Source organism: Glycine max, chromosome 16, assembly GCF_000004515.6.
Source record: "Glycine max cultivar Williams 82 chromosome 16, Glycine_max_v4.0, whole genome shotgun sequence".
In the NCBI taxonomy this organism is placed as follows: domain Eukaryota; kingdom Viridiplantae; phylum Streptophyta; class Magnoliopsida; order Fabales; family Fabaceae; genus Glycine; species Glycine max.
Genome location: NC_038252.2, coordinates 3,968,048 through 3,994,007, shown reverse-complemented (window position 1 = coordinate 3,994,007; position 25,960 = coordinate 3,968,048). Strand labels below are relative to the sequence as shown.

Below are 25,960 nucleotides of genomic sequence, written 5' to 3'. Positions count from 1 at the left end.
TTAAGATATATTATGATACTTTTTTTACAGAATATATTAAGATACTTCTATCATAGTAAACTATATAATAAATACATGTACTAAAAAAAAGTATATACACATTAATTTTTTTAAGGGCATTAGTTAAACTTAATGAAATTTGGTATATATATGCGCAGTAATGAATACTTTTATCATAAACTGTATATATAATTAACTCATTAATTAAACTTAATTAAATTTGGAGTATAATGAATAGATTAAGTATTTTTAGGGGCATTAATGAAACTAAATTTGGTTAATATATATAAATGGAATAATGAATATGTGACTGGAATCTGAGTGAGCACCAATTAGTCAAGCTAGCTGATGAAGCATGTGAATAATTCCCTGAAACTGCGCAGAAGATGCCTGTTGGAAGAGCATTTCCAGAACATTAAGCTGTGTTAATTAACCACAGAAGAATAAAGAAAATGAGATGAGAGAGAAAAACTTCAACTTTAAATTGAAGATAAAATACAAAGAAGATAAATTTTGGTTTTCAAAAGTATTATTTTTTATTTTGTTTCTTTTCTTTTAACTATTTCTTTAAATCTACAACAGTAAGTTATTAATAAAGGAAATATTTATCTTTGATTTTCACATTTTATTATTTTATCCTTTAACTGTTCTTTAAATTAATTACTTATTATTCTTTTTCAAACCCCTATGTCAAATTGATCATACTAAACTGTCAAAATAAATTAAATTTTACATTTTAAAAAATACAAATAGACAAATTAAATCCTGTAATATCTGTCTTTAGTTTAAAAAAATTGATTTCTATGCACTAAATTTTGCATTATCAACTAATTAATAAAATATCATAGTACGTAATTAAGTGTGATTTTCAAAATAACTATTATACATACAACAAATTTATTATATTTTTAATTAAATGACAATATGATCAGTATAAACACTATTTTCTCTAAACAAAATATGTAGTATATTATTATTCACATTTTGTCTTGGAAATATTTTTTTCTCACATTCAAAACAGACCATAATAAAAGCACATAAACCATAAAGTCTAGCTCCACAATAATAATTACAAATTAACTGTTTCTGTGACCATGGTTTCTAGATGCTTTGAATTTCTGCAGTCTCATACAGTGACGAATGTCAGAATTATCTTGACTGGAATTAACCAATTAATAAAAGTACTCTGATTTTTAATAATCATTGGTGTAAATCCACTGGTATATATATATATACATATATATATTATGTCTTAATTTGTTGCAGAGGAAGGACAGTTATAAAGGATCCAAACATTGTTTATTGATTGCCGCCGGAATCTTTTGTTGAAAGAAATTAACCTGCATTAATGTACACCTAAATATGCCATAGGTTAAAGGAGTTCTATCTTACTTTTCTAAGCCTCTTTTCTAACATTGTACAAATCATTATACATGTTTTGCACACACATAGCCTATATGCATGTCCCATGAGCGTATGGGTATATATACACCTTTCTCAAGCTATCTTATATACATCATAATTATTTCTATATATACGTATATATGTGTTCACTTTTGCCCATTTATGAGTTGTGTGTTTTAGGCAAATTAATAATTGAGTCTCTTGAGGGATAAGAACATAGGAGGGTACGTATATATCAAAAGCTAGAATCCATGTGAATGTGAGGGGATCAAAGGAAAAAGGAGGGATGGATTTATAAGCAAAGGCTAAAAAGGGGTGAGAGAAAGATTGATGGATGGATAAATGATGGGGTACATAGCAAGGAATTAGAGGGTATCGGTTATTGGAAGAGAAGAAAGGTTTAATATCCCCATATTTTCATGTGATGTGAGTTGAGTTTTTTTTTTATGTGATTAATAATGGGAAAAATGTTAAGTTTATATTCTTTTCCATTCAAAGCAAAGCGTTCATTGTGGTTTTATGCTTGCGGAGAAGTGCACTTTTATGGTTGTGCCTTTTGGCTTCTTCCATCTTATATAATAATGATGCATAGATCGATCTTGATTCTTGGTGCTTTTGTTTCTTCTTTCATGAGAGGAAAAATAGGGGGGGAAACGCAAAGGTTGCGAAAGTGATATTTGTGGGAAGCAAAGGAAAAAAGCGATCAATATACACTCGTTAATCATTGGAATAAAGCGTAACTTTAGCCTTCTTTTTCTAAAGGATGTCGAAATTATAGTGTCATCCTTAAACATGGAAAAAAAGAAGAAATCAGTATACAAATGCATGTTTCGTTTCATTCTAGCTAATTAATTTTAACGGTGAAATCCGGATTTCATCAAGTTTAGAGCCGGAGTTTCCCAGTGTGTAAATAGGCTGAGGGTTGTGGATATGGATACTTGTACCACACTCAAACCCAATTTACTCCTATGATTAAATTGTAATATTAGTTAAATTTCAAAATTAAACTCAAGTATTTATATTAATATGATTTGATTCTTAAGTTTCTCTCCTTATTAAGGTTTTTAATATTCATTTTACCTTGGATAAACTATTTTTTTAATCCCTAGAATTTAGGTTTTTAGTCTTTGGATTTTTTATTTTTGTTTTTAGTTTCTTAACTTTTTTTCATCATTACTTTTAGTTATTTAACTTTTTTTCATCTTTACTTTAATCATTTTAAGGACTAAAAATAAGAATAAAAAAGAAGTTAAGGAACTGAAAGCCAGAATGAACAAAAAATTAAAGGACTAAAAACAAATAAAAAATCAGGATTAAAAAGATACAATAAATCCTTTTTCGTACTGTTTAATCTAAAATTTGTTTTATAAAAAATTAAAAAAAAATAACAACATGATATTGCATATAAAAATAAGTAATATCAGACTAGACTTTATTTAACTTGAGTTTTACCTACTTTATAATCTTGTGGTTAAAATTTAAAAATGTTACACTATTTTTTAAGTCTAACCTAATCTTTAAAGATTTACTTCATATTAAAATTTTAAACAAGTTGATGAACCCATTCTTAAACATAAACATGTCAATAAGCTTAAGGCTAATGGGCCTATCACTTATAAGAGCAACAAATGTACAAGCTAACAGATTTATCACTTAATAAACTACTAATAAAATTTAGAGCTGACATAACTATCACACTATAAATAGTTAAAAGCACCAAAAATTGCATTTGCAGTCGTTAAAATCCGGTTCAAGTTATAAATATAATTAGTTAAAATAGTAATATAATTAGTTAAAAGCACCAAAAAAGGAAGTATGAATTATGTTTATAAGAAAAAAATATAAAATATATCAGTTCGGTATTTCTTATGAATATAACTTTTAAAAGGAAGTAAAAAAAAAAAATCGCTATAGTTTGATCATGAATCAAACCTGATTTGTTGCATGAAAACATGGGGAGGAGTTTGAGATCGCTCACCGACCAATGAGGGGCCTCCAACAAACGATCTTCTACAACTAATGTCCTAGTGAAAACGATATTCCTAGCTAGCTAACATCATAGGATGATGTCAATTTCTTCTGCAGATCAAATAGAAATTTTGTATGTATTTTTTTTTTACTATTTATAATTTTGTGGTTGAATTTTTTGTTTACTCACAAAAATATATTTTTTTAATTTCAAAAAACTCAATCAATTAGAAAAATAATCATACAAATGATCCAATAATGGTGTTACTATTTGATTTAAGAAAAATATATACCCTACGAGAGAATAAAATTTCCCGTCCATTGCATTTGCCTCACTTTGTTATTAAGAGCATCTTTACTAAAAGAATTTATTTGGGGTTATTGAATCATCTTTTGTAAGTCTTATGATATCACACATGATATAAGAATTTTTGTTATTTTTTAATTTAGTAATAAAATTGAATTTAAGTTCTTGAATATTACTAGCAGAGAAAAAAGAACAAATAGAACCTCTTTTTTCTCTCAAATGACATTAAAAATAATATTTTTTAAAAATAGAAATTCTTAAGTTATTCTTAGAATCCAATCTCCAACATAGAAAAATTTTAAACAAAAATAATAATACATCTAGTAAACAAAAATTCTTAAATTCAAAAACTCAATTCAATAACTTCTTTTAAAGATATTCTAACATAGTTTTATTATTAGTAGAGTAGTGATACTATTTTCTGTTTTTATACTTTTTTATCGGGTAAATAGTCATTTTGGTCCCTGAAAGTGTAACTTGCTATCAATTTGGTCCCTGAATTGAGATAAATTGCAAAATAGTCCCTGAAAGTGCAATCTGTTAGTCACGTTAGTCTCTGCCGTGAATGGAGTAGTTAACGCCGTCAGTTTTCGCTGATGTGACTCGTTAAGTGCCACACAAACATGATTATGTGGATTTTTTATTTCTAATTTCGTTTATTTTAATGAAATGAGGGACCAAAACAAAAGTAAAAAACTCTCATATATCCTCCTCCTCTTCTTCTTCTTCTTTAACATAACCCTTAAACAGAACCTATGCCCTCTTCTCCTCCTCCTCCTCCTCCTCCTCCTCCATATTTGCACTTCTAATCATCTCAATAGACCTCAAAAATCGCACCATTTCGTTCTCTCTTACTATCAACAATGTCGCAGAGGAGCAATGCATCATCATCTCGAACAAGAGTTTCATCACAAGTTGTTCTTTTTTGTGGTTGTGGTAGAAGGGTTGTTAGGCGTGTTGTTGGAACAAATATTAACAGAGGAAAGGCGTTTTTCACTTGTTCAATTAATAAGGTATGTCTATTTCACATTTATTGATTTAGGGTTTTGATTTCACATTGGGGGTTTTGATTTAAGGTTTCTATTTGGGGCTTTTCAGGATGAAGTTGGATATTGTGGGTACTTTATTTGGGTTGATCAATTGATTGAAGCACTTGGAGTTGATGATTCACTTGGGACATTTTTCATGGAACAAAGAAGACAATTTGGAAGAGAGGAAGATAAGACAATGTGGAAGGCTCAAGTTAACTCAAAGCTTGATTGTATGGGGATTGAAATGAAGATGTTTAGAACAATTGTCTATGGAATGTTCTTAATCCAATTGTTGTCAATGGTGGTGTTTGTATGTATTCACAAGTACTAGGAATATATATATTAAGTGTAATGATGTAATTTGAGTCTTAGTGTGTTCATGTTGTTATCTACTTGAATGCTTTTAATCAATTTGATGTAATGCTAATCTAAGGAATGTTATTTTGTGTTGTGACCTTGATGACTACACAATTCACGCATGGATGTTGCTATCCAGGTGTTTCACGCAGACCACCCAATTGGATTCCACCACCACCCGATGAGGATGTTACACCACTTATGGTTTCGTGTCCCATGCCAAGTAGTCAGCTTGTGATGATGACATTCATGCAAACTCCTAGACTTCCCCCAAGCGGACATGGTCAAAATCAAGGTTGAAGAAATTTGAAGACTAGTTATGAAGTTGTAATAGAGTAATTAGGATATGTTTTGAACCACTTATGCAATTATGCATATCTTTTGAAGACTAGTTATGAAGTTGTAATAGAGTAATTATGATATGTTTTGAACCACTTATGCAATTATGCATATCTTTTGAAGACTAGTTATGAAGTTGTAATAGAGTAATTATGATATGTTTTGAACCATTTATGCAATTATGCATATCTTTTGAACAAATTATGAAGTTGTAATAGAGTAATTAGGATATGTTTTGAACCACTTATGCAATTATGCATATGTTTTGAATAATTTATGTATTGAAATATTCTGGTTAAATTTCTGGTAAAATTTTGGTTAAACTGCAGGGACTATATTTCCTGGTTAAGTTTCTGGTGAGGTTGGTAAAATTCTGGTTAAATTGCAGGGACTATTTTGATTTCACGTGTAACTTTCAGGGACTAAGTTGACAGTAAGTGACAACTTGCAGGGACTAAAACAATATAAATGTATATCTTTTAGGGACTAAAATGACAGTTACGCATTGATTTTCTGGAACCAATTATACAGTTATGCAGCATTGTTTTTTGACAGATTATGCCCTTATGCAGAACTGAATCTTATGCAATTTTGCAACAAAATGAACATACTAAGACAACAAAATAACATTCCTTAGATTAGCATTACATCAAATTGATTAAAAGCATTCAAGTAGATAACAACATGAACACACTAAGACTCAAATTACATCATTACACTTAATATATATATTCCTAGTACTTGTGAATACATACAAACACCACCATTGACAACAATTGGATTAAGAACATTCCATAGACAATTGTTCTAAACATCTTCATTTCAATCCCCATACAATCAAGCTTTGAGTTAACTTGAGCCTTCCACATTGTCTTATCTTCCTCTCTTCCAAATTGTCTTCTTTGTTCCATGGAAAATGTCCCAAGTGAATCATCAACTCCAAGTGCTTCAATCAATTGATCAACCCAAATAAAGTACCCACAATATCCAACTTCATCCTGAAAAGCCCCAAATAGAAACCCTAAATCAAAACCCCCTATGTGAAATCAAAACCCTAAATCAATAAATGTGAAATAGACATACCTTATTAATTGAACAAGTGAAAAACGTCCTTCCTCTGTTAATATTTGTTCCAGCAACACGCCTAACAACCCTTCTACCACAACCACAAAAAAGAACAACTTGTGATGAAACTCTTGTTCGAGATGATGATGCATTGCTCCTCTGCGACATTGTTGATAGTAAGAGAGAACGAAATGGTGCGATTTTTGAGGTCTATTGAGATGATTAGAAGTGCAAATATGGAGGAGGAGGAGGAGGAGAAGAAGAGGGCATAGGTTCTGTTTAAGGGTTATGTTAAAGAAGAAGAAGAAGAGGAGGAGGATATATGAGGGTTTTTTACTTTCGTTTTGGTCCCTCATTTCATTAAAATAAACTAAATTAGAAAATAAAAAATCCACATAATCATGTTTGTGTGGCACTTAACGAGCCACATCAGCGAAAATTGATGGCGTTTACTACTCCATTCACGGCAGGGACTAACATGACTAACAGATTGCACTTTCAAGGACTATTTTGCAATTTATCTCGATTCAAGGATCAAATTGACAGCGAGTTACACTTTCAAGGACCAAAATGACTATTTACCCCTTTTTTATCTCACTCAGATTTTAAATTGGTGTAAGGATTTGACCCTTTGAATCATATTACAATTCTGTGTGCTATCTTCTATCTACGACAACAAAGGAGTGTGCCTTACCCGACAAGCATATAAATATGCAACTTTATAGTATAGGTTTTGGGATAAATTTCTTTAGCGATAAATTTCTAGCATGTTTTTTTTTTTTAAAAAAAAAATTATATATATATATATATATATATATATATATATATATATATATATATATATATATATATATTTAATTCCTATAATTTAATGTTTTTTATTTTTATTCTTGTAAAATTATTTTTTATTTTTAGTTCTTATAAATTATGATTATTTTATTTTTAATTTTTAAGACACTTTAGATAATGCTTTAAACATTAAGAAAAATATTATCTAAAGTAATTTAAGAATTAAAAATAAATAAAAAAACATAATTTATAAGTACTAAAAATAAATAAATAAATTGTAAGGATGAAAAATAAAAATAAAAACACTAAATCACAGGATTAAAAATGTATTTAAACTAAAAAATAATTCTTTCCATCTTTCTTTTGTGTTTTACACAAAAATAATTCTTGAGGTTGGCACCACAGAACATATATGTCTCTTTTTATTTAAATTGAATTATGAAAAGGGATTAGAGAGTATCATTTTGCTGTTAGTTTCTTTTCCTGATGTTTACATTCATAAATCTATGTTAAATTGATTTCTAGTTAAATTAATTTCTAGTTAATTGTAACATATCAACGTGTAGCGGATTTACATTAATAAGAGACTTAAAAAAAATTCTCTAAATTATGCTTTTTTAATATCTCCTAAAGTGACACTTTGGATTATAAGACATTGGTTTATGGTATGACATATCATGACATCATCGCTTACTAGCATGATACTAATAATCAATATGGATAAGTAGATTCTATAACTTAAACATATAAGGATTATCAATATTTTTCTATTTTATTGCTTTTTTTGTGTAAATTGTTGGAATTTCGGAATTCTTTGAGTTTTTGTGCGGTAGATGTCTAAATTGTTAAATTTATACTGTTTTGGTAGTTTTTGGTTTAGGTATTAAAAAATGTTTTTAATTCTTAGAACCAAAAAGAACATTTAAATGCTTCATTACTAGGAATAGTTGAGGCGGTTTAGCCTGTTTATACATCTTTTTTAGTCATGCGATTCGACTAATTTAGTTCTTGATGGATTAAGAAATGAATTAGGGGAATTAAACTCTCTCATGTGAAGGAATCACTGGTAGAATACTTTAATAGACGTAGTGATAACTAGAGCAATACTAAATAGAGAAAAAAATTAACTATATTACATCAAGAGGAGTTTGGGTAAGAAGCTCCCAACATCTTCAACTCCTACGTTCACAATTCTTCATCATTCCCAATGTTTGTTTTCCTTGTTCAGTCATAGTTTAGAATCGTATAATTATCTAATTTACAAACAATATGATTCAATTTGCACTTCTTAAATTTATCCATTAATTGCACAAAAATTGGATTTATATTATCTTGAATACAAAGAAAATCTATGTGAAAATAATACTTGATCTTACTATTTTAGAATAATTGATGCGCTTGTCAATAAGTTAACATATACTTATTAGCGTCAATAATTATTAACCACATGAACAATCATTAATAATTTTGAATGACAAAAGAGTAGTAACCAAAAAAATTATAAACACTCAAATTATATGTAAGCCTAATTTTTTTAACATCATTTATAGGTCAACCCACCAAAAACAAGTTGAATTGATCGGCCTCATTTTGGGTCAACTTACTCCACATTGTTCGGTAATTACTTAGTGTACCCATTTTTTGCTTGATGCACCTCTAAAATTCCTAATATTCCTTTTTTTGTCACTCTCCCAAGTAAAAAACCCTTGCCGCCTCTCCCAAACCTCCATGACCAATGCACTCCACCTCCACCAAACTCCACTACCACACTCAAACACCACCACTATCACACCCAACACCTCCACACCACACCAAACTCACCACCGTGCTTCCACTCACCACTATCACTTGCATCTTTGAACCATGAATCTTCATTCTACTCTAAACTCATCATTGCATCACACTTCCATGATATAGTTATGGATTGAGTAATCAATAGTACTAAAATGTATTATGAGTTACTCAATTTATAATGCATTTATATGTATTATGAATTGCTCAATTTGTGACACATACAAATATATTACAAAATGTTCAATTGGTAATACACATCAATTCTTGCTTCGACATTGTTACTAACCACTACCTTTCCCAACTTCTCATACTCAAGTCGAAAATCAACCACCTCATGCTCTTCAACCACGGTTGTCACATTGGCAACACCATTCTCTACAAAGCCAAGGACATTGCTAAGAGCAACCCCGATGTGTGATGGTCATGGACAGGCTTTAGTCAGTGATGGTGCTACCTGTGGTGAAGTGGAAGATTGAGAGAATAAGAGAGTGAGTGAGATGAGAAGAGTAAGATGAGGACTTTACAAACTTAGAAGGTGCACCAAACAAAAAATGTGGTGTCTTAAGTAATTTCCACTATGTTTTCATGTGGTTTACATCCTTCGACTCCCAATGTGTTCATCTTTGGACCAGTCGTGATAATTGCTGTTTGCATATCCCTTTTATACTAATATACTATCCATTTATTTATTTATTGAAAAATACACTTCCTTGCCGTGAGCACAACACAACACGGCAACTGCAAAATGTTTGGGTCAATGTTTTGAAAATCAGCCCCGTGGAAGATCAATGATCAGTAGTCTAACTAGTGGGTTAATATTTGATTCGATTTGATCTTATATATTAGTTTTTATAAAAAAAAAAAAAACTAATATCTAAAATAATAATTAAATTGTTGAGACATATCAAGGTAAAACACATAAATATTAAATCATATTAAAATTAAAATAATAACAATTATCAAGATCAAAGTAATATTGCAGTAAAAAAAATATTAAAGTAATATTATTGGTTAATATAATACGAAGACTTTAATATAGAAACATATTCAACGTCCAATAATATTTATGCATTACTTATATATTTTGATTATTTGTAGAATAATGATAGTTATTTTAGAATGAATCTTCTTATTTATTTAGTTATTTATTATCAAAAGAACCAAAATAAATTATGTTTAAAAAACATTTGTCTCTAAATTTTTGTGTTTATAAAAATTATTTTATTTTAAATTATTTATTAATTGATTTTTCTTTTATTATCTTAACTAAACTTATTAAAAAGACAATATAAAAGTTAATTAGAAGTCAAAGCCAATTGTCATTTAAAATTTTGTGGTAAAAAGTAGAAACTATAAACTTGGGCTTGGAAAACAAAATAATAGAAAGTTAAAAAGCCCACAAAAACCTAACCCTAAAGCACAACATAGATACCAAAAGATCCGCATAAATATTAAGGTAAATAACCTCTATGTTACACTGTTATCAATTTAGTTCATGTATTATAAAAATGAACAATTTAGTTCATAATTTTGCAAATATACTGACAATATCGTTTTGTCATCAAGTCTCCTCCATTTTTGTTAATGTTTATGACGACATGACATATCAATGTGGTGGAAGTGAAGGTCACACAATGGGTCGACATGTGTAGGATACATTTCACATTAGTAAATAGTATTTTGGACTAAATTGACAATTATTTTTGTTTTTAGAATTTACAAAAGGTAATGATTATGTTGAGAATAAGGCTTTTTTCCTAATTTCATGATAATAATTTCATTTGCAGTGACAAAATGATACCCAACAAATATAACTTAATGACAAAATCATCCATGACAATTATATAAATTTAAAAATGCACATGTACCATTAAAACGGTAAGTTCTATTCAATACTTATCAAATTTCTAATGTGACAATACCCAAAACAAAAAAAATACCTCAACACACAATCATAAAATACAATTTAGTGTAGACAAGTAGGACTAAATTAATCACTTTCAGAGCACAAAGACTAAATTGACAACAAGTGTAAAGTACATGAACCAAATTAGTCATTTACCCTAATGGTTCGTTTGGTAGAGAGAAAAAAGGGTGAAAAAAGTGAAATAAACAATAAAATTGAGCAAAGACACCAAAAGGGCACCACTCTCCACGACGCAGAGCTTCTCCTTCCTACCATGTGGCACAATGCGACAACCACAACCTTGGTTGCTTCTCATTAGCCCTCCAAATCCAATAATTGCAAAAGCATAAAACAACTCATAAACCCTCAAAGATATAGTGCAACAAACAGAACCATTCGGCTCACTAGATTCCATCAAAATTGTTTGGGTTACCTACTTGACCATGGGGTGCCAAAATGAGTCCAAAACCATGGGTCAACCTGACCCACCATGGGTCTTGGCCAGACCCAAAAAAGGAAAAAAAAGTTACAATTGACTGTATAAACTTGACCCAACCCACTTACATCCTAGCCCATCGAGACTGAACTTGTGGTGGGTCGGATTGACCCACTTAAAAAAAATAACTTATTAGAATTTTGTAATATTTTAAGACTTTAAAGTGTTTTATTTATTTAACTAAAAATAGAGCAAAATTCACGTAAAATACATTTTTAATATTTTGTAATATTGTTCAATATTATTTAATTAGTGTTTTGTTGAAGATTATTTTTTAAAATTTTATTATTGTTAGGTTTTTAGCTTGTAATAATATGTCATATTGTGGTGTGTGAATAATAAAAGATTTAATTTAACTAATACTTTTTAAATTTATCCAAATTTATTTTTCTAAAAAAATTACTTTAGATGAATTGCTGGATTAACCCGTTTAACCCACAATTTCTTGTGGGTTGCATCAAGTCATTTTTTTTTCTTTTAGAATTAATCTTTTAAGTGACTGATGTTGAGCTAACCCGTTTATAAAATGGGTCGAGCCCAATGGGCCAGGCCAACTTGTTTTTAACAGCTCTAACTTAACCGATCTAGTAGCTACGCTAACCTGGTCAAGCTATCGGATTGCGGGAGAACCGGTCGGTCGGTGCGGTTTTCACCACAGTGGTTTGGGCATTTGAATTCACCTTCTCCTTCTTCCCCTGTGCCCAGAAAAAAGAAGGTGGTAGCAGTTGGTGACATTTCATTTGATGGCTTGCAGTCAGTTTGCGTTTCAGGGCACAGAGTCAAAGCCTTGTGACGCGGAATCAGCAGTGCCGGTGACCCTTTTGATTAAGCACTTGCCAGAAGCCATTCCTCACGACACCCTTTCTCGAATCTTTGCCAATTTCGGCGCTTCCTTTGTTCGCCCTTGCTCTAGCGCCAGGTATTCACCTTTCAACTTTCCCAACATTTCTCTCTCTTTTCGCAATTTTAGTTGAAGCTCTTGGATGCTTTTTGAACATGACCATGTTTAACGTTTTTATCACTATTGTGCTGTCAAGTCAGTTTCTTTTTTACTTTTTTTTTTATGGGCAAATGTTAGTTTATTAGTTTTGTTATAGATGCCAGTTTGGGGGATTCAAACTCAGGACCTCTCCCCCCTCCCTTCACCTTTCCCCAATCACTAGATTAACCTTATAACTCTGTGATATCAGTTTCTTAGTTTATTTGTAGTTGTCGTTTTTTTATCGGCAAATGTTATTTTGCTAGAAAGTTAGTTTTGTTATCAGAGGGAATTAAACCCGCCCACGACCTTTTCCCTTCTCCCTTAACCATTCAACCCAGCTTATATCTCTATAGTTTATTTGTAGTGATAGCAATATTTCAATGTTGATACGGATCCTTTAAATTGGACATAGCGAGAATGAAAATACAAATAGGAGGGATTTGATGAAATGGTAGGGAGGTTGAATAGAAGAAGTAACTAGTGGAATGTGAGTTTGTAAGGCTTTAAATTATGATCGTGGTATTGTCGCAATCCTTGATTTTTGTGGAAAATTTTGGACAAATGTAGCCAATGTGGCTGCAATTGGGGTCACACGGTGTTCAAAAACCTTGATGTTGATCACAACTGTTTTTCAAAGCCTTCTGTGTTTGTATTAAAGACATGATGTATAGTTCTTCATTTCAGGCAGCGGCGGAGCCTTAGAGTGGGATTGTGTTTTAACATTGGCAGATGCACTATATGTTATGTGAATTGCTTATGTGTCTTTTACTTTGCATGCTGTGTTTGGTTATTTGTGGCCTCATGAAATGAATCCAAAGAATAGGAGAATTTTTTTGGTGGCTGAATGATCACAGGGCTAGTTAAATTTAAAGGAGTTCAACAATTATTGACTATAAAAGAAAAAAAAACAAAATTTTATATTTCTTTATAGGAAAGAAACCATCCTCTCATTCTCCCTACTATTTCCACCTTTTGGTCGTTATTTTTTACCCTTTCAAGAGTTTAATCTTGCTTAGTAGTGAAAGCCATCTAAAAATTGTAATAGTGTGACAGTGTGTTTGGCTGCACATCATGTGTGTTGTATCAAAGCGAAATATACTAGCTTCTGCTTTATTTTAATGGATTGGATGTTAAAATTTGCTAATAATACGTGCATTTAGAAAGCGTAACCAGACACACACTAAGTTCATTGAAGTAATAATTTCTTTACTTATTTGTGCTATCATATCTCAGAGAGAACTATGTATTGGATGCAACTTTATAGGTCTCCAGCTCATTAATCTACCTTTGTTTTTAATTGTGAGCCTCAACTTTATATTCCTTTATGTTTTACTGCTAAACTACTGTGCTACTTGAACCTCGTTTTTGTCCTTGGTGGTGCTTCCAGTTCATTCATACATGTTCTTTATTCAAGGGCGTGGAAGATTTGAGTGGCATTTGGCCAATTTATAGTTTTTGTTCCAACTTATTTCTGTTCAGCAATACTTCCAAATGATGCTTTAATCTTAAATTCTTGATTTAATGCAGGTTGAGAAATTGTGCTTTTGCGGATTTCAAAAATGAGATTGTGGCATCTCAAGCACAACGACAACTAAATGGGTATTATTAATTGAATCATTTTCATACAGCATACTTTTATTTATTTCAAATATAGAAATAATTTGGCTCCATATTTGAAGAGATAACCTTGGTATACAGTATTCTTATTTGGCTTTACATTGCAGTAATCTATTCTGATATCTTTTTTAATCGGTTCCTGATTTTGCAACACTATAAAGAAAATATATATAAATAAATTCATGATGAGTCAAAGATAAAACCATAAAATATTTCAGAAGCTAAATGATTTAAATGATCATATCTTTATTTGCTTGGGGTTGATCAGGTTGAGATTTCTTGGTAAAGTCTTGTCAGCAGAGAGAGCTAGTAACCCAACTGAGAATGGTGAAAAAAGTAGCGGAGACCAGCTGGGAAAGGACCCTAAAACATCAATGCTGATGAATGCAAATGTAACCAAACCTATTGATGGAGATACAAAATCAGGAGGCCTCCCTATTCCTGAACCTATTGCTGATAGACTTGGTGTCAATTATCCATTTCCTCCACATCTTGAGTATGCTGCTTCTTCTTACTCTGCAGTTGTTAATATTTGTTGCTTTTATTGAAGTAGGATGCTAAAGGGATGCCAGCCTGCCAGGTGCACAAATATGAAAAATAATTTAACAAAATGAATGACTCATGACTAAAAAATGAAAGAAAATTATTGTAAATTCAGAGGAAAAGGATAAGAAGTCTATGGTTATTTATTGTTGAGGATGATGGGGTATAGTCTTGAATCAATTTGAAAGAATTATTCTAAGAATTTTGTGCAACTTAATTTATTTGTGTAATGTCATGGTAGCCCATTTTACTTGACACCATTCTTCTCGCAAGTATCGTGTCTTGAATATAGAACATTTTAAAGAATAAACAGTCTAATATCTATATGTTCTCCCTCTTCCTCTGAATTTTCTTACTCTCCCTTAACATCTTTGACTGTTTTTTTTATTGCATGTGGTTCAATAATAATATATTAGGCAAAGTGTAATGTCATTGCAAACTGCAATACTATCTAATGTGTACAATTCTTTTTTTTATTATATAAAAAATCTAATTTCTGGTGATTATTTCTGCCCATTTTATTGCTTTAGGTGTTACATTTGGCCATTTGGGGTGGAAACTTGAAAAGAAAACCATGGATGGGTTTACCAAATGTTATTCCATGGGAAAATCTTACTGAATAAAGTTAGTTTTTAGTATCCTAATATTAATCATGGATGATATTATATATGATGATAACTTTTTAAAAACCATCTTTGCAGTGTAGTACCATTTTGTTTGGTTTGCATATAATTTAACAAAACTTGTTTTCCAGGTATGCTTACCCTCCGCCTGATGGAAATATATTGACCAATATTGTGAATGCTCTAATTGCTGTTCCCCGCTTTTACACTCAGGTTGTTCCAATATTAGTACAGGCTGCTAGGATTTATTGGTTTCGTTTTCAATCACCTGTAACTTTTTTTCTGTGTGCTTGTTTTGTGCTGAACTGACCACAAATAGTAATCATATTGATTGTACCTCTCTTATACAGGTTCTACACTTGATGAACAAAATGAACATCCCAGCTCCATTTCGTATGGCACTGCCCACACCTCCATTACCTCCAGAGGTACCAGCACTGCCACCACCTCCACCTGCACCAACTGTAACTGTGAATCCTCGGTCTGCAGATCTGTCTAGTGGCGAATCGGAGATGGAATCTTCAGATGAGGTAACATCTTCACTGCTTTCAGAATTGGTTACATCCTTTATAATCGAATATGCAGATTGCCTAAATATGTAAGAATTGGTATAAAACATGTTCTTTTTTTATCCACCTAAAAGTCTAATGTTATGCATTTAAGGTAATATTTAATTGATTTTCATATTCTTTTCTTATCGCTGCACAATATACTTACGCTGCACTAGTGCACTTTCAAGCTGTCGTTATGTTTTAATTTGAAAACATTATTATTGAAACATAAATTATTTTACTAGTGAATATCAAACTATAAAATTATGATGCCATTAGGAGATATCTTTTTCCTATCTTTTTAGTCAAATTGTTATTATTGGAAATTAATAACAAGTTTTTAGGAGGTTGAAGCAAGAACAAAAAAGTCTGGACAAAAGCGTGCCAGGCGTGAGACCATTGTTGGCCCTGCTATTGATAAGGGTGTGGCTCATGAGTCTGTTGGAGTAAAACCAGCCACCTTGGTTCCAAAGGAAATCCCTGTGATAAAAAAGAACCATGTCTTAAAGGTATTTCTTGTGCAGAGATTATTTTTGGAGAACAAATTAACAATATTTTCAGCTCTTTATTTTTGTTTGCGTTATGATTTTACAGATAAACATTGTTCCCAAAGCAACAGTGAAAGAACATAAAGATGATGACACAACACAAGAGTTACAAGAGCCAGAAAAAGATGTTCCAGATCCTAACAAATTTTTTACTCCAGATGAATTAGAGAGAGGAAAGCTTCCTCCTGAGGAAATCTTATCCCTTCCAATGTTTAAGGTATGGATATAAAATATCTGCATTTACATTTCCATTCCACTACTATATGCCCAACAAGAAGAAGCAAGCTTTACACCAGTCTATGTGGAAATCATACATTCACCGTGCAGTCAAAGTTATTTTCCAATTTAGTCTCTACTAGTTGATTCAAAGACAATTTTGTCAACGTCATAAAAAATCATGGTTTATTATATGTGGCTGAGGACTAATTGTGGCATTTCACTGCTGCAACTGTCGTGTTCTGCATTGGTTTATAAATAAGAACAATTTGCTTCAAAACTCTATAAGAAAACACAATACACTTGGCTTAAGGAATTTGCCTGCTGTTTTATTTTTGTTATTTTGTATATGATATTAATATTAATGTTCTGTTGCTGGATGTAATTTGTATCACAAATTCACAATGTCATATCCTGCATGTAGGTTGTATTTCTTTAACTTTGTAGAGTAGTAATATACTAATATTAACCAAAATTTTCACAAGAACTTGAGTTATTGAGTCTAATAGAAGGCTAGATGTAGTCATACTCATATCTATAACTTATAAGCTGATTGGGCTTGTTTGGATTGGAAAAATGTTTTTTCTTGCATTTCCATTTTCCTGTTTTCACAAACAATTATAAAAAAAACCATCTTATTTTCATTTTGTTTCCCTGTTTCCACCACATCCGGTACAAATACACAGAAGCAAGAAACAAAATGAAAATAAGGTGACATTTTTGTAATTATATGTGAAAACAGGAATTACAAAAAGAAAAAGTTTTCTCCAGACTAAACAAGTCCTAAATATCTGTTTGGATTATTTTCCATTAGATGATTACCTGAAAGCATGGGTAAATAGGATGGGTTTTGAATCAGCTTTTGCACTAGCATGCTTGATCTTTTTGCAATAGCAGGGGAAAAAAGATTTAGATTTTGTTTACCTTTGAAAACTATCCTGTCTCTATAATGGGTACCATTTTTGTGAGCTTGCACATATAAATTTAAGAGTAGCTTGGATTTCCCCGTCTTGATCTTTTAGAATCCCTTGACAAATTTTTTCATGATTTGTTTAAGCTGCACATCCCCAATGTAAGTATTCTTCATGTTTTCCTCATGACCTTTGAGGCTTGATTCTCAGCATCTCACCTTATTTCTCCTACGGTTAGTTATGACTTATGAAAGGTCTATCAAGAAATAATTTATCAGAGCTTCTATAGTGCACATATTTATCCTTTTGCGACTTTCTTGAACTGATGGATTGTGTTGTGCAATGTGCAGAACTATACAGCTGGAAATCCTGCTCCTGTGTTGTATATTAAGAATTTGGCAAAAGATGTGATTGCTGATGATTTCTATTTTATATTTGGTGAGCTCTCAAGACTTTTACTGGATTCAAGTTTTGTTTAATAGTCTTCACTTGCAATTTGAATGCTTTACATCTAAAAATGAAATAATGATGTTATAAAAAAACCAAAATGAAACAATATTCTGAGATTTACATATTATATATTGTACGAATGTTAACTCCACAGTTTACATTTATCTTTCTTTCATTGCTATAGGGTCCTTGTTTGGAAGTATTGAGGCTGCTAAGTCTGGTCTTCAAGTCAAACTGATGCAGGTAAGGTCTTCATTATTCCATAATCAACTTTCCTATTGATGCTATGCAAAAAAGAGATCCAAAATAAGCATTGCCTATTTATAAGATTATCCAGTTGATTAACATGCTGGTGTGCTGACTCAACTTGTCAACTGACCAGTATTTATATCCTCATGAAAGTTTTGTAATAGCATATTTGTGAGCCTGAAACTGACAGCTAGTTTTGAATTTCAGGAAGGACGAATGAGGGGTCAAGCGTTTATAACGTTTCCCTCAATTGAGTTGGCTCATCATGCTTTAGTATGTTTCTCACACGAGATTGGTTTTACTGCTTTTAATTGTTTGCTGAAAAAAATGATGTTTTATTCAAGATGATTTTGTTCGGATATTTCTTTCCTTTTCTATTGTAGTCTTTTTTGTATGTTTGTGGGTGGATTGTTACTGCAGCATGTGTAGTTTGACATGCTAATAATTGTTTTATATTTTCATGAACTGTCCCAACAAGAATTTTTTCATGAAGTTATTTACTTGTTTGTGTTATTAATGGTTTATATTGCATGTTACCATTGGTTGCAGAATCTAGTGAATGGATATGTATTAAAAGGCAAGCCAATGATCATCCAGTTTGGTCGAAATCCTGCTGCTGCTAAGGCAACCTAAATCTATGGACACAGGAATTGCTCATTGCTTGATTGCACGTATAACAGATGGTTAATGATGCATTCTTCATTCACTCCTGGGAGAGGACTCTGCATTAGACCACTGCCGCCACCACCACCTTCAGGAATGCCAGTGATATGGATGCTGGCATGTACATTCTCCTTGGGAATATGAATGCTATATGAATCTAGAGTCACATTGCTGGCTAGAGGCGTTGGAAATGCAGATCACGGTCATTGCAGAAAACATCGTGTATAGGAACAATTTTTTTTTATTAAATGTATTGCACATTCAAATAAGAGGATCCTCTTGGTTAAATTAAGAAGGAAATACATATTTTTTTGGTTCATTTTCCGCTGTGGAAACAAAAATATAGGAAACTTGGATCCAGACAACGTTACACAATTCTGGTTCTGACAACAATGGCTCCGACAACATGGACATTGCATTAGGTTTAGATAATTTTTTTGTTAACAGGCTAGTAATTGGCACATTTTCTTCCAAGAAAAATCTAGTCAGTTGCAGCTTGTCATCGCCAACATATATCTGTATTACGTTGGAGGTTTTTCTTTTGACAGAGATGAAAATGAGTTCTCTGAGCCGTTGGATCGAAATTAATAATTGAAATTTAAACATAAAATTGAGTCACGGGAACTCCTTTTGTTTCTTTCTTTGCTTTCTCTTCATCATCCTTCTCTATCTCCTTCCCTAGCCTAACTATGTTTGCTGAAAATTACAGGGTTTGCGAAATTTCTTTTGATATCCAGAAAAATAAAAATAATCATACGTCAATTTCCTAGCACAAAGTTGTTGATATTCTCTTGGAGCTGCACATATTCAAATCTTTGTAAAGAGTATTTCTAAAGAAGCTATGAAAAAAATGTGGCTTAGCAAATCTTCAAAGAATATCAGATGAGCCTGTGAGGGCATGTTGATGAGGAAACTAATTTTCATCATCCAACTACAAATGCTTAATAAGATTACAATTTATAAAATCAGTCTTGTGTGATTAAGATAAATATAACTTATGTAGTCTATTTTGCCAGGATAATATTAATGTCACTCACTTGCTGCTGCCATGCTTTGTAAACCATCTTAACAAGCTCATAAAATTTTGACTTTCCACTTGTATTAAGACTGTCAGAAAGGGCAGAAAATCTGGACAAAGGCAAGGTACAAAGAGACAGTTAAATGATTTAGGGTATGCTTGAAATAGGGGATCATGATCAACGTCAATCCACTAATAGTGTGTTTGGTTGCATGTTGTCGATTTGATATTCCACGTTTAACCAGAAGCTATTGGTTATAGCTTCCACGTTTTTGGGATAAATTAATGTAACTCTTTACTTTGTGATGAGTTTCCAAACATGCACTAAGAGAGAAGAATGGTGGAAGTAAGAATGGGCAGAAACAAACACACTCTTAGTAGCTCTGCTAAATAATGAAAAACAGTAGAAGCAGTGGTGGACCTACAGTCAGCCGAGGATGTGCATTTGCATCCCCTCATTTTTTAAAATTCATTAAATTTGTATATAAAATCTTATATTTTTATATTTTATTTCATTTATATTTATATAATTGAACCCACTGATTTTATTTTTTATAATTTACACCCACTGACTTAGGGTCTTGGATCCGCCACTGAGTAGAAGTAATGCCCCAAAAACAAAGAATGGTGGAAGCATGCCATTTCTGCTCGGAGGCTAGGAAGATGGATGACCAACAAAATCTTTGCAATACTGTTGGTTAATGATCTCAGCCATTTCTTTAAGACTGAAAACATTGGAAAATCAATAGATAGTTTAATGAGTTTGTAGAACTTTCAAAAGATGAGACAAAAAGTAAAATGAAAACTGCATTTTTCATAATGCAGATAAAAGACTGTCCGCTATCATATGATTTGCTTACTATATAATAGATCAACAAGGTAAAAACAAAGAAAAGGAGGTACAAATGGTTTTACTGAAAACTACAAATATTAGATCAAGATACAAACTGATAATTCTTTACAGCACAAAATCTATTTGATCTCACAAATTATTACATAACAATAGAGAGAGACATTCACGGTGAAAATGATCTGAACTTGTGTTATTTTTAGTAAAATTGATGGTATTCTACAATGCATTATAGTTGTATAGATGAGTTATTTATCTTTATTTTGTAGATCTTATAATTTAACATAAATTTAAATATTTTTACAAAAATTCACTCCATTTGTTAAAATTGATAAAATGAGTGTTTAACTTAATGTTATTGATCTTACAACTGCGGGAACATATGTTATTTATGATATAAATGTTTTAAGCATGGTTGCTTATACAAACTATTAGGAATGAAAGAAATGAACGATAGTTTTCGAATTCATTCAATTCATTCATTAATCAAAGTATTACAAAGTTGATGTATTTATACAAAGATAGAAAATAACTAACTTGAGTAACCAACACTAACTTACTCAAATAACTTCTAGTAACTAACTAAATTAATTTTATGTCTAATACACCCCGCAAGCTGGAATGTGTTGAAAACACTTCTAGCTTGGAGAATACAATACATCAACATTAAAGAAGAAAGATAAAAGAAAAAAGAAAAAAAATTGAAAACGGGAAATAAAACGAAACATGTCGGAAATGCATTGATCAAAATAAAAACTTCGAGAAATCTTCGACCAACTTCGACGGCTTCCAAGAGTCCAAAGCAAGCATCAAATCTTGTTGGCAAAAAACTTTGGTGACGAAAGACAAGAAATTGTAACCAACACCCTTGAAGAGGTATCACAATGTGGTGGCATAAACGAGCACCGCAACCGGTCTACGCCAATTCATCCACAACACCACATCAACAACTAAGCCTTTGTCGAAAACACGATGAAAGGATGAGAAACTAAGACAATGCCAATATTTTCAGAAGAATGAAGAACGAAGGGGTTAGAATCATCAATGGCAGCCATGGTCATGAGAGAAAAAAAAAAAAACCAACCAAACATCCGAAAGGTCTTCTTAAAAAATGATTCATAAGTGGGTGGTCTACCCAGTTATATAAGAACTTAATCATCAATGACACCCACTGATTTTATTCATGATCAACCAGACATTCGAAAGGTCCCCTTAAAAAAATGATTCATAAGGGGGTGATCTACCCTTAATCATGAATGTGAACCACCCGATGTGGGACTCGCAACATGCCCCCTCGAGTCAGGGCTCGAAGCCACAAAGCAAGGGCTAACAGTATTATCTACACCACCGGGTAGAACCATAAATAGCTTCAATAGGAAGCAAGAGACACGGAAGCAAAAACTTTTGATACCATATTAGGAATGAAAGAAATGAACGATAGTTTTCGAATTCATTCAATTCATTCATTGATCAAAGTATTACAAATTTGATATATTTATACAAAGATAAAAAATAACTAACTTGAGTAACTAACACTAACTTATTCAAATAACTTCTAGTAACTATAACTTGAGTAACCAACTAACTTACTCAAATAACTTCTAGTAACTAACTAAATTAATTTTATATCTAATACAAACAATTATACTTATATAAGCATTTTCATGTGATATACTCCAATAAAAAAATAACTCATGTAAACATTTTATTGGAGATGCTCTAAAAGATTTGTTTATTATGATTTGTGAGAGATGAAAATTAATGATAGCCGAAATATACCGGAAGGATTCACAAAAGTAGAAAAGAAAGAAATTCTCTTTTATGTAACTCAACGACAACAAAAAAGAAACATTTGATGATATATAAGGTGTTTCAATCTCGCCATTAGTTTTTTAAAACTTTCATTTTATATTAAAAAAATTATATGAATGAGATTGAATAAAATGTTAGCTAGGATCTCATGCATGGTAATCTCACCGCACAACATCCATATTCTTGAAAAATACAGGGTTTGTGAAATGTCTTTTGACTTTTAGAAGATTTTCTTCACGTGAATTTCCTGCCACAAAGCTCTTAATAACCTCTTGGAGCCGTTTGCATTCAAATCTTTATTAAAAGCATTTCTAAAGCTGCCACACATAATTTGTGGCTTAGCTATCTTCAAATTAAGAATATCACGCGGGGGCATAAGGGCATATTAATGAGGAAACTAACTTTTATCATCCAACTACAAATGCATCGATAAGATCACAATTTAAGTAAAATCAAACCTTGTATGATTAAGATATATGTGACTTCAATAGTATATTTCGTCCTCATAACATGAATTCTAGTACCCCCAAAAAAAAAATCATTGCATCACTGTAGGTCAATAATCTCAGCCACTTCCTTTAAGGCTTCAAAAAGCATTGGAAAATCAATAAATAGTTTAATGGGTTAGCAAAACTTTCAAAAGATGAGACAAAAAATTAAAATTAATTTTTTATTTTCATAATGCTGATGGAGGTTGTCTGATATCATATGATTTACTATATAATAGATCGACTAGGCAAAAACATATAAATGGAGGTTCACAGACAAATATTAGATCAAGATACATACTGGTAATTGGTAAATTAAGAAGGTTCCTGAAAATGCAAGGATTCAGTAATCTCAGGGTATGCAGGAAGGATAGGTTCCAGTTGAGGCTGGAAAAGGAAAGTCGTTTGACTTAAGTGACACAATTAATATATTTTTGGAGATTAAAATATATTAAATCGTTAAATTTAGGTACTAAAGTAATAATACAGACATTATTATGAACTTTTTGAAATTTTATTACTTTTAGGAACCAAAATTCACAATGTCTCATATTCTTATGAATAAAATCGGTCCTTTTTTTATCATTAAATTTGTCATTTACCTTCAAACTTCTAACATTTTACCAATTCTTGAATCATATATTATCAATGTAAGAGCATGCTTGGTTTATAGTTGCAAAATTATGTTTCGAAAAAAATAATTTTAGCAGCGGATTAGAACCTTTATTTTTGCATTCATTTTATTTTTATCCGTTGAATTTGTATTGAAAGGTATGCTTCAATATGTGTAACTTCAAATTAAACATGCACTAAGCCAACTATCACAATGTCACGTGAATAGTCTATGCCAAGATTTTGTCTAACATCAATAATTTGCGTACATGTATTGTCACATCACCACGTAAGAATTAACCTTTAATAATAAATAATAGGTAATCAACTAGTAATAGGAGTGATTGATTTTAAAAATTAGAAAATTATGTATACACAATAAAAAAAGAAAACTAAAATAGCAAGTAATATACCTTAGTCGATTAAACATGTGTGAGTTATTGTTTCCACCTAGTATTTATTTTTTATTAATTCAAATTAAAAAAAGAACTAAAATATCATTGCGTTAAAATAAAAATAAAAAATATCATAATGATTGTATTCATAATTTTCTTTAGTAAAAATATACTTGTAGTTAAAGTGGAAATTGATCATTTAGAGGTAAGAAGTTCTTTTTTTTTTTTTTAAAAAAAAAGAGCAATTCCATACGTCAATGTATAAATTGTCATTTGATTAAGGGTGAATATATCCACTTATTTAAAGCTTGTGTTTTAAATGGATAGGACTAGGGGTGGACTCACCAAAAAAAATTAGAGGGGACAAATATAACCTAGATAATTTTATAATAAAAATCTACATTAACTATTTATTTATAAAAAAAAATCTAAAATCTATTAAAACAAATTATGATGAATGCCTTGTTCAACTTAATATTTATTTTTATTATACTATGTTATTGTTATAAAATACTTATCAATTTTATTAAAAGACCTAATTATCCATTTTTATTGAGTTTCTTCTCTTAATCACATTTTTTTTATTCATAAAACTCAAAATTAAGATCTTATTTGATCATTACTATTTAGATCAATAATTTATTAATATTCAACTTAATATTTTGTTTGTTTTTCTATTATAAAAGTCTTAAATAAAAACAATTAATTTAATATTAAAATATTTTATCTCTGGATAGGATAATTATATGTTACAAAATAAATAAACTTTTGTTAAGTTCGTATCTAACCGTCAAACCCATAAATAAACAAACCAGTCATGAACCCAAATAATGATTTAAAAAAATATTTTTAAAAACTAAAATATCATCAAACTAAAAGATTATTTTCTCCTTCAAATTTAATCTAAAATTTATCAGATTAAGATATATCAACATTTATAATAATATTAAACACTAAATATTAAAATATTAAACTAAAATATATCAACATTTATAATAGTCTCAATAATAAAAGCATTAAAATGTCTTAACAATACTAGTTAGACCAATTACCCAGATAGTTCACGAATTCATAGATAAAATCCAATAGGTCTGGACAAATCAAACTCAAAAACTTAATAAAATTATTGGCTTAAAAAAATATATTATCCAATTATCCATGTACTTAACATGTGGATATCCACGAATTTAAGTTCATATATCCCCTCCTAAGGTTGACAAATCCAAAACAACCTAAATTCGGACGGTGATGCTGTGTCAAATTAAATCAACTAAATTACAAATTAAATACAGTCAATTCATCAACAACATTTAAATTATTTATGAATATATGTAAGGAAACTAATCAAACTAGTCCATACTATGGGAATGAATCTTTTTATGCTAATTATTTACATAATTATATTATGTAAAATTTTGTGTCGGTCTTTCTTTTAACATACATACAAGATTGAATATAATCCCCCTCATTTAATTTCTACAAAACAATAAATACAATTTTTTCACATGAAATGGTCGTATTAAAATTTAAAACTCATCGCAAAACATCCATTCACCATAAATATATTCCATGCTAGATGCTGATTCCGTCCAGCCAAAAAAAAAAAAGCTGATTCCGTCCATGTCTCATTCAATTATTCAAATAGGTAAAATTCTGGACAAAATGAAATAATTAAAAAAACATAAATAGTGAATTTGATTCCTTGAAAATATGAGATATTAATAAATGGATAGTTAAAAATTGAAAAAATCAAATTTAGTCTCTAAATATAAATTAACCTTATAGACATTTTAATAATAAATTGATTCTTAAATTTTATAATATAATATCAAATTGATTTAAAAAATATTATTTAACATTAAATTGAGTTTTAAATATTATTAAATTAATGATATAATGATGTTATAAATTTAATTATAATATTAAATTTATCGTATTTTTAAAAAAAATTAAGTTATACATTTTATTTTTCAAGG

At 30.7% G+C, this 25,960-nt stretch overlaps 2 protein-coding genes across 2 annotated transcripts; one reads left to right on the top strand and one right to left on the bottom strand.

Annotated features, from left to right (window-relative positions):
- Window positions 1–6,100: 6,100 nt before the first annotated feature.
- On the bottom strand, window positions 6,101–6,711 carry LOC102665783 (uncharacterized). Its single transcript, XM_006598921.4, has 2 exons — window positions 6,490–6,711; window positions 6,101–6,404 (listed from the first exon to the last, which is right to left on the bottom strand). Exons 1-2 carry the CDS (start codon window positions 6,637–6,639, stop codon window positions 6,141–6,143), a joined length of 414 nt encoding a protein of 137 aa, XP_006598984.1. The 5' UTR covers window positions 6,640–6,711; the 3' UTR covers window positions 6,101–6,140.
- A 5,302-nt stretch (window positions 6,712–12,013) lies between these two features.
- On the top strand, window positions 12,014–19,128 carry LOC100818499 (U11/U12 small nuclear ribonucleoprotein 65 kDa protein). Its single transcript, XM_003548716.5, has 11 exons — window positions 12,014–12,375; window positions 13,966–14,037; window positions 14,324–14,551; window positions 15,353–15,434; window positions 15,572–15,751; window positions 16,117–16,281; window positions 16,367–16,537; window positions 17,798–17,885; window positions 18,082–18,140; window positions 18,354–18,419; window positions 18,696–19,128. Exons 1-11 carry the CDS (start codon window positions 12,200–12,202, stop codon window positions 18,777–18,779), a joined length of 1,371 nt encoding a protein of 456 aa, XP_003548764.1. The 5' UTR covers window positions 12,014–12,199; the 3' UTR covers window positions 18,780–19,128.
- The last annotated feature ends 6,832 nt before the right edge of the window (window positions 19,129–25,960 follow it).